Source organism: Pseudorasbora parva, chromosome 2 (genome assembly GCF_024679245.1).
Source record: "Pseudorasbora parva isolate DD20220531a chromosome 2, ASM2467924v1, whole genome shotgun sequence".
In the NCBI taxonomy this organism is placed as follows: domain Eukaryota; kingdom Metazoa; phylum Chordata; class Actinopteri; order Cypriniformes; family Gobionidae; genus Pseudorasbora; species Pseudorasbora parva.
Genome location: NC_090173.1, coordinates 46,508,312 through 46,521,088, shown reverse-complemented (window position 1 = coordinate 46,521,088; position 12,777 = coordinate 46,508,312). Strand labels below are relative to the sequence as shown.

At 37.7% G+C, this 12,777-nt stretch overlaps 1 protein-coding gene across 1 annotated transcript in view; it reads right to left on the bottom strand.

The window, feature by feature from the left end:
• Positions 1 to 12,777, bottom strand: part of LOC137049057 (uncharacterized) — a 109,442-nt gene that overhangs the window by 73,330 nt on the left and 23,335 nt on the right. The window contains exons 5-9 of the mRNA XM_067427450.1: positions 9,260 to 9,637; positions 8,543 to 8,965; positions 7,826 to 8,248; positions 7,109 to 7,531; positions 6,281 to 6,730 (exon numbers count right to left, since the gene is read on the bottom strand). Coding sequence (XP_067283551.1) covers positions 6,281 to 6,730; positions 7,109 to 7,531; positions 7,826 to 8,248; positions 8,543 to 8,965; positions 9,260 to 9,637 — 2,097 coding nt within the window. The remainder of the gene's footprint in view (positions 1 to 6,280; positions 6,731 to 7,108; positions 7,532 to 7,825; positions 8,249 to 8,542; positions 8,966 to 9,259; positions 9,638 to 12,777) is intronic.

The following is a 12,777-nucleotide window of genomic DNA, read 5'->3' as shown; positions in this document are numbered from 1 at the left end:
ATTATAAATAACATTTATTATTATTATTATTATTATTATTATTAATTTTTTACACTTTACAAGTTGTAAAGTGTAAAAATCATTTCAGAAAAAAATAATTCTAATGTCAGGCGCAGTTGAAGTAGCTGATTGTTACATTTGTAGGTTTAGGGACAGTGTCATTATGCCAACATTATCTTCATAACTTCTCACGAAATAAAACGTTTATCCCTCTCTTGTCAACATTATAGCGCAGCGCGCGCTGTGTACGTCATATAAGGACGCACGCTGAAAAGTAATCCGGTCAGGTCGTGTACATGGTGAAGCATGTTGGTGTATTTACTTGGCGATTTTGCTAAGAGCGGATAGTTCGTTTCATATATACAGTCTTGTTCAAAATAATAGCAGTACAATGTGACTAACCAGAATAATCAAGGTTTTTAGTATATTTTTTATTGCTACGTGGCAAACAAGTTACCAGTAGGTTCAGTAGATTGTCAGAAAACAAACAAGACCCAGCATTCATGATATGCACGCTCTTAAGGCTGTGCAATTGGGCAATTAGTTGAAAGGGGTGTGTTCAAAAAAATAGCAGTGTCTACCTTTGACTGTACAAACTCAAAACTATTTTGGAACAAAAAAAATTTTTTTCTGGGATTTAGCAATCCTGTGAATCACTAAACTAATATTTAGTTGTATGACCACAGTTTTTTAAAACTGCTTGACATCTGTGTGGCATGGAGTCAACCAACTTGTGGCACCTCTCAACTGTTATTCCACTCCATGATTCTTTAACAACATTCCACAATTCATTCACTTTTCTTGGTTTTGCTTCAGAAACAGCATTTTTGATATCACCCCACAAGTTCTCAATTGGATTAAGATCTGGAGATTGGGCTGGCCACTCCATAACATTAATTTTGTTGGTTTGGAACCAAGACTTTGCCCGTTTACTAGTGTGTTTTGGGTCATTGTCTTGTTGAAACAACCATTTCAAGGGCATGTCCTCTTCAGCATAGGGCAACATGACCTCTTCAAGTATTTTAACATATGCAAACTGATCCATGATCCCTGGTATGCGATAAATAGGCCCAACACCATAGTAGGAGAAACATGCCCATATCATGATGCTTGCACCTCCATGCTTCACTGTCTTCACTGTGTACTGTGGCTTGAATTCAGAGTTTGGGGGTCGTCTCACAAACTGCCTGTGGCCCTTGGACCCAAAAAGAACAATTTTACTCTCATCAGTCCACAAAATGTTCCTCCATTTCTCTTTAGGCCAGTTGATGTGTTCTTTGGCAAATTGTAACCTCTTCTGCACATGCCTTTTTTTTAACAGAGGGACTTTGCGGGGGATTCTTGAAAATAGATTAGCTTCACACAGACGTCTTCTAACTGTCACAGTACTTACAGGTAACTCCAGACTGTCTTTGATCATCCTGGAGGTGATCATTGGCTGAGCCTTTGCCATTCTGGTTATTCTTCTATCCATTTTGATGGTTGTCTTCCGTTTTCTTCCACGTCTCTCTGGTTTTGCTCTCCATTTTAAGGCATTGGAGATCATTTTAGCTGAACAGCCTATCATTTTTTGCACCTCTTTATAGGTTTTCCCCTCTCTAATCAACTTTTTAATCAAAGTACGCTGTTCTTCTGAACAATGTCTTGAACGACCCATTTTCCTCAGCTTTCAAATGCATGTTCAACAAGTGTTGGCTTCATCCTTAAATAGGGGCCACCTGATTCACACCTGTTTCTTCACAAAATTGATGACCTCAGTGATTGAATGCCACACTGCTATTTTTTTGAACACACCCCTTTCAACTAATTCAACTAATTGCCCAATTGCACAGCGTTAAGAGCCTGCATATCATGAATGCTGGGTCTCATTTGTTTTCTGAGAATCTACTGAACCTACTGGTAACTTGTTTGCCACGTAGCAATAATATACGAAAAACCTTGATTATTCTGGTTAGTCACATTGTACTGCTATTATTTTGAACAAGACTGTATATATATATATATATATATATAGTTACGATTATATTTCCAGAAAGAATGTATTTTTTTTTGGTGTATTTTCCATATGTCATCATCTAAACGCATCACAGCCCCGAGGACCAGCACTAGTAGAATAGCTTGCCTTCCATTGAAGCTGCTATTTTCCATTGGACCATAGCTTTGACTGACGTGGGTCATTAGCCAATCAAAATTTGTGTAGTGATAGAACGGCCCAGAAGCCCAGCGATGTGTCGATGTGCTACCCCCTGCTGATGTCATCAGCCGTCTGAACTTTTCACGGGTTGTGAGAATTCTGTGTGAAATAAACTATGGCCGCCGCAGATGACGGGCTGCGTGCGAATGATCGATCCTGATGTCAAGCCGGTAATGTTAGCTAACAAGCAGTGTTTTTTCTGTTTCTTTGGATGATCTGTTGGTCCGTATTTTTGTTTGTTTAAGAGTATTTGTGCCAGCTGATTTGGATTCTTTTCACCATTTGCCTAAACGGTGACAGGTGAGTGCAGTATCATCAATAAATAGTCAAATTGCCTTTTTGTCTCGCTTGTACTTTTTGCTTGCCCCCTTCCCAACGAACACTATGAAAGCAAAGTTCGTAGTAGTATTACGTACAGTGCATTATTGTATTGTGTGTGTGTGTGTGTGTGTGTATGTGTGCTGACACAAATGTGTATTATTATGACACAGGTATTACAAGGAGAGGGTGAAATATGAGGACATTGGCCATGTCCCCACTTTTCAAAATGCTTATAACGTTAAATCATACAGGATGAGGTTTTTTTAGAAAGTAAAAATGCAGAATGTTTCCTGTGATGGGTAGGTTTAGGGGCAGTGGCAGTGTAGGGGGATAGAAAATACAGTTTGTAAGGTATAAAAACCATTGCGCCTATGGAATGTCCCCATATGTCACAAAAACAAACATGTGGGTGTGTGTGTGTTGTTATGGCGACGGCGTGGGGCTTGTTGATCGTGTGTGTGTGTGTTGTTATGGCGTGGGGCGTGTTGATCGTTAGTGAAGGCCCTGACTGAAACCCCACAGTACGCTACTGTAGTTCACTATTAGCTAATCAATAGCTACACATTTTTTCATAACTCCAACAGGACTACTTGGTACTACTATATACAGGTTCATAATTAACATGAATAATGCATAATGTATCATTAATTTTAAAGCAGCACTAGGTAACTTTTCAACCTTCATAATATATTTTCAAGACTCTTTTGATGATAAATCGACTTACAATAGGTTGAATGACACGTCTGCCATAGACTGATGGGGTCTGTATCGTTTTTAATCATACTTTTAAACTTCGGGTTTCGGGTAGTAACCCGAGAACAAAAAGAACTACAAAATTCGACTGCTTTACGGCATATACGTCACTTCCACCAACACCCACACTTCCTTAAATTCAGACGTGTGAGCCCAACTTTGTTCGTCGGATTATATAGTCATGTCCGAAGCAGCACAGACAAAGAAGAAAGTAAAGGTTTTGTTGGAGGAAAGCAATAAGAGGAAACGAAAAAGTGATGGGATTAAAGGCAGGACGAGGATCAACATCGGACCAGCGTTTGCTCGTTGGCGTGAGCTGAAGGAGTCGTGCCCGACCGATGCTGTCATGCTTGTTAAGGTGATTGCCTACCACTCAAACATTGAACTGAAATATCATATAGATTCTGTAAAACGCTAACCAATAGACTACTATAATGACGCTGGCTTGTAAACGTGAGCATCGTGATTATTTGGCGTTTGAAAAAAAATAAAACCCATGAAATTATATTCAAATGACATGCTAAAACATATGCCACTGACTGTACCTGGGATGAGGACATTTCACACGCGCCGCCAGAAGAACACCTGCATGTGAACTCCTCCTGCAGTGTTCAGGGGAACTGTTAGTGCTGCACCAACCCGCGGCGCCACTTTTATGAAGTTATTTGGCCCGCACCACACCACTGTATATATTTTTACAACCCGCCCCGCACCCGCGACCATTAAATAGACATACGGGGTCCGCGGGTTATGAGACGACTCGTGCATCACTAGTTTAGGGCTATCAGGGCTGTCATGTCAACAAATGTATGCGCGATGGCATCCCCTGTGTAGGATGACAGAGCTTACGACAGTAGTTGAGGACATTATTTTTTCCAAACTATAGGGGGACCCCGAGTGCAAAAGTTGCCAAGTGCTGCTTTAAAGTGAAGGTAATGTTAACCCAGTAGTATGGGATCAGATTCCTGCCAAGCATAAAAAAATGATAAGCGTTAATCAAAAATTTTAAAATACGTGAAAATATAATGCACAAAACTGAAAAATCAATGCAAAGTTACCCAGAATCACAAACAACGTGGTCATAGAAATACAAATAATAAGCGTGAGTCAAACATTTAAACAAGTTTAAAATTATATTGCTCAAAACTGAATCATGAATTCAAAATTATCTAAATATATAAAAAGGAAAACAGAGTTTAAACTTGTTTTTACTTCATTAATTTTCTCACTCTTTTCTCACTTTTTGCGTTCATTTTTATTTCCTGTCGCTGTGCATACTCATTCACTGTATATGACAGTGTAAACAGCTCAATAACCTGTTTATTAAAAGGTTTAAATAGGTTTAAGAGAATGCTTTTTATACTTGTTGAACTAAGTGGCCAGCCAAGCGTTGGTAAGCACCCAGTCGTGATCACGTTCATTTGACTGCTTTAATTGTGAGAAACCCACCTAAAACGACTATCATAAAAAAAGAATAGATTCCTAAGATTATATTTATAACAATAAAATAATGTATTTCCTTACCGATACAGTGATAGAGAACGCGTTAAACTCATAGCTCAAGTCAACAGCGGCTGGCTGAACTGAAGCGGCATGAGTGGCTTTGTGACGTCAACTTCCCTCTTTGATTGATTGGCTACAAGATGAGCTGTCAATCTAGAACTAGTGGACATATGGTGATGCTTAGACCCGCCTCTGATTAACATGAAACTCAAACTGCAACATTTGGAAACGCAAGCGCAGAATGTGGAAACAAGAGCAAAGGAGAAAAGAGCACAGGCATACAAAAAATGAAAATAACAGCAGAAAACATGATTTTGTGTGCAATTCAGATCTTTTTTTTTAACAATATAATTTTAAACTTGTTTAAATGTTTCACTCACGCTTATTATTTGTATTTCTATGACCACGTTGTTTGAGATTCTGGGTAACTTTGCATTGATTTTTCATTTGTGTGCGTTATATTTTCACATGTGTTTTAAATTTTTTGACCCACGCTTATTATTTTTTGATGCTTGTCTGCAATACGATTGGCGGGAATCTGATCCCATACAGAATTAATGACTCAAGTATTACCAAATCATTTTAGAAGTAATTACTAATTATATGGATCAGTATTCTAAAGTGGAAAAACACAACTCTCTAGTAATTACTGAAATCATTGAAAACTTTTGAGGTTTTTGTAAAGTTTTGGTTATTAACACTTAATTAATTACTAATGGACTATCATGATCTTCACTTTAGAATAATGATCCAAATAAGTAGTAATTCCTACAGAAGTATGTAGTAACTCTTCAGTCATTACGATCCAAAACCTTACAAAAATCTCAAAAGTTTACAAATCACATCAGTCACTACTAGAGCATTATCATGTTTCTCACTTTAAAATACTGATCCAAAAATTTGTGAGTTCCTGCTGAAGGATTTAATAATACCCAAGTCATTACTACTGGGTTACCATAATCTTCACTTTAGAATTAATTATACATTATGCATTATACACATTAATTATGAACCTGTATATAGTAGTTCACTGGTGGCAGTGGCTCAGTGGCTCATGTAGGTTGTCTATAAATCAAGGCGTCTATGAGCAAGACACCTAACACCAGCTGCTCTCGATGAGCTGGATGGTGCCTTGCATGGCTGACACTGCCGTCGGTGAATGAATGGGTGAATGTGAGGCAATATGTAAAGCGCTTTGGATGGCCATAGGTCTGTTGAAAGCGCTATATAAATGCAGTCCGTTTATCATTTACTGTAGTTCATATTCGAATTAGCACTATTTCTTACTTATTTCTTAATCATTGTTAGTTTTTTGTTGGTTAATAGTAGTTACTAGAATGTCAATAATGCATTACTCACCTGTTCCTGTGTAGTTATTCATTAATGATAGATCACTATTTTAAAGTGTTACCAAAAGAATAAAGATGATTTACTGTAAAACACTGTTTAAATGACATAAATCTGCTACAAATACAAATCCAAAAAGTGACTATCCAAAAGTTCAGGTACCTCAGCTGTGAGATGTAGGGCAGACACTGAAGGAGACTCTTCATTTCACTCTCTTCCTCTGAACATCCTCTCAGCTCTACTGGTTTCTTCACTGTTTGTAGTTTCAGCACTTCCAGGAGGACGGAGGTCTTTCTCTCTGAGAGATCTATGATCCAGACATCAGGTGACTGGAAAACTGACTGTAATGCTGGAGGGAAACTCCTGCCTGTTTGAGTCTCAAAGCTCTTCAGATGTGTGCAAAGATCCAGCAGGAAATCACTCTGATAATAAGGAATAAATTCATCCATGTCTTCATCAAAAGGGAAGGTTACGTAACTGCACACAGATGACAGCAGAATAGAGAATCTTGTTCCTTTAACTCTGTCATTTTCTTCTGCAGCAACACTGAGCTTCAGCAGGAACCTTACTGATGACATTCTTAGATCTTCATTATCACCCACACCCCAAAACCTGATCAAATACAGAGAACCAAAAATCTCAATAATTTATGATAACACAGCATTATAAAACAACTATACAAACAAAAACAATTAATCTGATAAGAAGGAATATAACAGCATCATTTATATAAGAGGACATAACCTAATGACATTTATTTCACTTTTTTCCAAGGTCCAAATAAAATATTATTTGAGGGTTTTTTTAACGAGTCAGTTTACATTTACTGACTGTTTTCCAGCTTCTCTGTGACTTTTCAATCAAATATACACATTTCTGCATCCAGAAATCAATACAAAACAATTATTTTTAAATGATCCATTTAATACACAAATACCTACTCCATTTTTTTTTAAAGCATGTTAAGTAAGAGGCTGTACAATATCTCACCTCAGCCGTGAGATGTAGGGCAGACACTGAAGGAAACTCTTCATTTCACTCTCTTCCTCTGAACATCCTCTCAGCTTTACTGGTTTCTTCACTGTTTGTAGTTTCAGCACTTCCAGGAGGACGGAGGTCTTTCTCTGTGAGAGATCTATGATCCAGACATCAGGTAACTGGAAAACTGACTGTAATGCTGGAGGGAAAATCCTGCCTGTTTGAGTCTCATAGTTCTTCGGATGTGAGCAAAGATCCAGCAGGAAATCACTCTGTTTAATTCTGTCAGTCCATTCAGAAGGAAAAGAGCTGTAGGTGCAGACTGATGTTAACAGTTTCAGCATCTGCTCTCCTGTTGGTGTCTCAGTCTCCGCTGCTTTAATGAAGAGTCGAACGACAAACTGGACTGCAAGACTGATATTCACATTTTCAAACCTGTTTCCACATGAAAAATGAGTATAAACAGACATATCACAGAACTCTGACAATGATAAACAGTCAAAAACACTGTATTTGTGTCTTTACATGCTACTTTAAGTCTTCTTTGTTATAAACACAACAGATGAAGTGAATTAAAGGAAACAATAAAGACAATTTACTTAAAAACTAATAAATGTACAAAATAAAGAAGATTTAAATGACAAAAATCTGCTACATATACAAATCTAAAATACAATAAAACTATTTTAATTGATAAGGCTGTAAGTGACTATCCAAAAGTTCAGGTACCTCAGCTGTGAGATGTAGGGCAGACACTGAAGGAAACTCTTCATTTCACTCTCTTCCTCTGAACATCCTCTCAGCTCTACTGGTTTCTTCACTGTTTGTAGTTTCAGCACTTCCAGGAGGACGGAGGTCTTTCTCTGTGAGAGATCTATGATCCAGACATCAGGTAACTGGAAAACTGACTGTAATGCTGGAAGGAAACTCCTGCCTGTTTGAGTCTCATAGTTCTTCAGATGTGAGCAAAGATCCAGCAGGAAATCACTCTGTTTAATTCTGTCAGTCCATTCAGAAGAAAAAGAGCTGTAGGTGCAGACTGATGTTAACAGTTTCAGCATCTGCTCTCCTGTCGGTGTCTCAGTCTCCGCTGCTTTAATGAAGAGTCGAACGACAAACTGGACTGCAAGACTGATATTCACATTTTCAAACCTGTTTCCACATGAAAAATGAGTATAAACAGACATATCACACAACTCTGACAATGATAAACAGTCAAAAACACTGTATTTGTGTCTTTACATGCTACTTTAAGTCTGCTTTGTTATAAACACAACAGATGAAGTGATTTAAAGGAAACAATAAAGACAATTTACTTAAAAACTAATAAATGTACAAATTAAAGAAGATTTAAATGACAAAAATCTGCTACATATACAAATCTAAAATACAATAAAACAATTTTAATTGATAAGGCTGTAAGTGACTATCCAAAAGTTCAGGTACCTCAGCTGTGAGATGTAGGGCAGACACTGAAGGAGACTCTTCATTTCACTCTCTTCCTCTGAACATCCTCTCAGCTCTACTGGTTTCTTCACTGTTTGTAGTTTCAGCACTTCCAGGAGGACGGAGGTCTTTCTCTCTGAGAGATCTATGATCCAGACATCAGGTGACTGGAAAACTGACTGTAATGCTGGAGGGAAACTCCTGCCTGTTTGAGTCTCATAGCTCTTCAGATGTGAGCAAAGATCCAGCAGGAAATCACTCTGTTTAATTCTGTCAGTCCTTTCAGAAGAAAAAGAGCTGTAGGTGCAGACTGATGTTAACAGTTTCAGCATCTGCTCTCCTGTCGGTGTCTCAGTCTCCGCTGCTTTAATGAAGAGTCGAACGACAAACTGGACTGCAAGACTGATATTCACATTTTCAAACCTGTTTCCAGATGAAAAATGAGTATAAACAGACATATCACAGAACTCTGACAATGATAAACAGTCAAAAACACTGTATTTGTGTCTTTACATGCTACTTTAAGTGTTCTTTGTTATAAACACAACAGATGAAGTGAATTAAAGGAAACAATAAAGACAATTTACTTAAAAACTAATAAATGTACAAAATAAAGAAGATTTAAATGACAAAAATCTGCTACATATACAAATCTAAAATACAATAAAACAATTTTAATTGATAAGGCTGTAAGTGACTATCCAAAAGTTCAGGTACCTCAGCTGTGAGATGTAGGGCAGACACTGAAGGAAACTCTTCATTTCACTCTCTTCCTCTGAACATCCTCTCAGCTCTACTGGTTTCTTCACTGTTTGTAGTTTCAGCACTTCCAGGAGGACGGAGGTCTTTCTCTGTGAGAGATCTATGATCCAGACATCAGGTAACTGGAAAACTGACTGTAATGCTGGAAGGAAACTCCTGCCTGTTTGAGTCTCATAGTTCTTCACATGTGAGCAAAGATCCAGTAGGGCATTGAGTTGTTCTTGTTTGTAACGGTCTCTCACATCAAAAAAGTTGCAACTGCATTGTGATGCTTTATGGAAGAATTCTCGAAAGAATGAGATTTGCTTCAGTGGGTTTTCCCAAATCTTTAATCTGAAACACAGAATTCAAAAACAATTAATATAGATTTTTTAAAACAGGCTTAGAATTATGTTAGTTCAACGTGATCTCTTGAGAATAAGTTGTTTTCACAAACACTACAACATAAAATATTTATGTATTAACAGCACTAAAAACATTAAATATTTTCATATACCTGTGAATGTGTAGCAGTTGAATATTAAAATTGTGGCATTAATGTAATTTTTGAATATATTGTATTTAACGTTAATTGTCATATCAATGACATGTTTTCAGTCACATTTATAAAATGCAGTTTAATCGTCTACTTGCTGAATTATTTCTCCTGTGCAATGACTGACAATACAATAACACATCAAAACACAACAAATTCACAAGACATCAGTTTTATTTGTTTGCTGTAATCCAAAGCTTGAGAATCTGTTTGCAAGGAACAGATCCAAATTTAGCCCTTTATCCAGCGATCTTCATCTCCATTCTAAGCACTGACTGTAAACATCAGGTGTAAACATAACATTGACTTGTTATGAATAAAAAATAAAAATAAAAAAAAAATATCGCACTTCACATTGTTACATGAGTGTCCACTGATCACTTGGAATCCACTATAGAGTGGATTTATTATTGATTTTTTCCTGTTGCAAAATTGTTTATTATAGCATTCTATATATTTTCTATATTCTATTTTCTATATTCTATAACTCAATTAAAGGGATCCCCTGGTGTTGAGACTTGTATGGCTTAATATAACATAAATTATGTCTCTTACTGAATTATGTAGTAGAAAACCCATGAAAGATCTACGTTATTTAAAAAATCGATTTTATATTTGGACCATGGGCGGCGCCATTTTGTTTGCGTTCTAGGTTGATGACGTAGAATGGTTGAACTCCTCAATCAGCTGGCGTTACCCGTAGCTATTTTTACCACAACGCAACTCGAAAATTGTTTCAGAGTTAAACAAAACCAATGAATTGCTTTGTAATTGTACTAAAAACACACTCAAACATACATGTGCAAACAAACTCACCTACACAAGTCACAAACAGATCGGCGGGCGGGCACACACACCTGACAGACTGCTGTCTCAATCGAGATGTTGGGCTGCTCAGTCTCCACGACAGGGGCTGAATCCGAAATCGACCCCCTATACCTTGAAATAGGGCATTATTTGAAGGGACGGCCATTTGTAGTGGTGTCCGACACCATAGTGGACATGTTCAAGTGCAGTCATTCAGTCTCACGTTCACCGCAATAACGAGTGTAAAGCCGATTTACACACAACAGCTGTCCGACTTCACGCACTCGATCGTCTTCATTAACTCCTTCAAGTTGTATTAGTGAACAAAAGTAGCGAAAGTAATTTGTGTCTTAAAAGTGAAAGTTTAAAGATTGAGGTTAATTCACTGAGCTTGTGCTCAAACTTTAATGCACAAACCAATCCCATGCATCATCACCAAAACATCCTGCCTCTCTTCCTCACGTTAACTTATCCCATCATCCTACCTAGATATTTCCCTCTGCTGGTTACATTAGGCATTACAGTTAATCTACTGCATATCAACAGTCTATCTATGATATCAACATGGGTTATGTATGCGCGCACGCAGTGCGTGTGTTCGCGCCGATCTGTTGGGGTGTGTGTGTGTGTGTGTGTGTGTGTGTGTGTGTGTGTGTTCGCGCCGATCTGTTGGGGTGTGTGTGAGTCTGTGTGAGAGAGAGAGTTTGTGTGCACATGTATGTTTGGGTGCGTGAAGTCGGACAGCTGTTTGTAAATCGGCTTTACACTCGTTATTGCGGTGCAACGTGAGACTGAATGACTGCACTCGAACATGTCCACTATGATGTCGGACACCACTACAAATGGCCGTCCCTTCAAATAATGCCCTATTTCAGGGTATAGGGGGTCGATTTCAGATTCAGCCCCTGTCATGGAGACTGAGCAGCCCAACATCTCGATTGAGACAACGCAGTCTGTCAGGTGTGTGTGCCCGCCCGCCGATCTGTTTGTGTAGGTGAGTTTGTTTGCACATGTATGTTTGAGTGTGTTTTTAGTACAATTACAAAGCAATTCATTGGTTTTGTTTAACTCTGAAACAATTTTCGAGTTGCGTTGTGGTAAAAATAGCTACGGGTAACGCCAGCTGATTGAGGAGTTCAACCACTCTACGTCATCAACCTAGAACGCAAACAAAATGGCGCCGCCCATGGTCCAAATATAAAATCGATTTTTTAAATAACGTAGATCTTTAATGGGTTTTCTACTACATAATTCAGTAAGAGACATCATTTATGTTATATTAAGCCATACAAGTCTCAACACCAGGGGATCCCTTTAAGAACATAATTAACATTGCTTTATAGTCGGAAAGTAATAGCAAAAGAAACAGCAATATTTGAACAAAATTGGTAAATGCACCAGCGTGCAGGAATTTTTTGTGTTTTATATGCATAAGATAAGATACAATATAAGAACAAAGAAATAACGTGCAAACAAATGGTCAAATCAATACACAATAAAACAAAGACACAAATGAAAAAAACTGCTTCAATTTCAGGAAGGTCTACTAACATAATGTAATATGGCCTACAAAAGAAATAAGAAATGTTTTCACTGTATAAATTGATAGATTAATGTTTAAAGCTAAAGTTATTCATTCAAGGGCTGCGAGTAATTTTCTCTTTGCTTTTCTTTTGTTTGATCCACATTAATGTCTCAATCGTCAGCAGGTTTATTAGACTGCTGCCCCTTTAAGACCAAATGCAGATCTAATAATATCATTCTCCCATTTCTACCCATTGGGTATGAACCGTGTGTAAGCTGCAAGCCGGTCATTTTGACTTAGGCTACTTGTTGTGTAGACATGAAGCCTAAAGTACAATGTGCAAATCGGTCCGTTTCGCAGCATGCACACACACACAGCGTGCATCTCTTTAATAGCTCTTTTTATTATTTTTTAAATCTGACATTAAGTTTAAGTTTAGGGAGAAACTGCTGACTGATGTGAAGGGCAGGAAGTTGCACTCTATAATAGTTAAGTAATGTAATATTTTAAAATAAAAATAAAATTAGGTTAATATCATAGCCCTAAACTGTAACCAGACTAAACTTTTTTAAGTAAAGTTCCAGCTGATCACATTCTGTAGAAAAA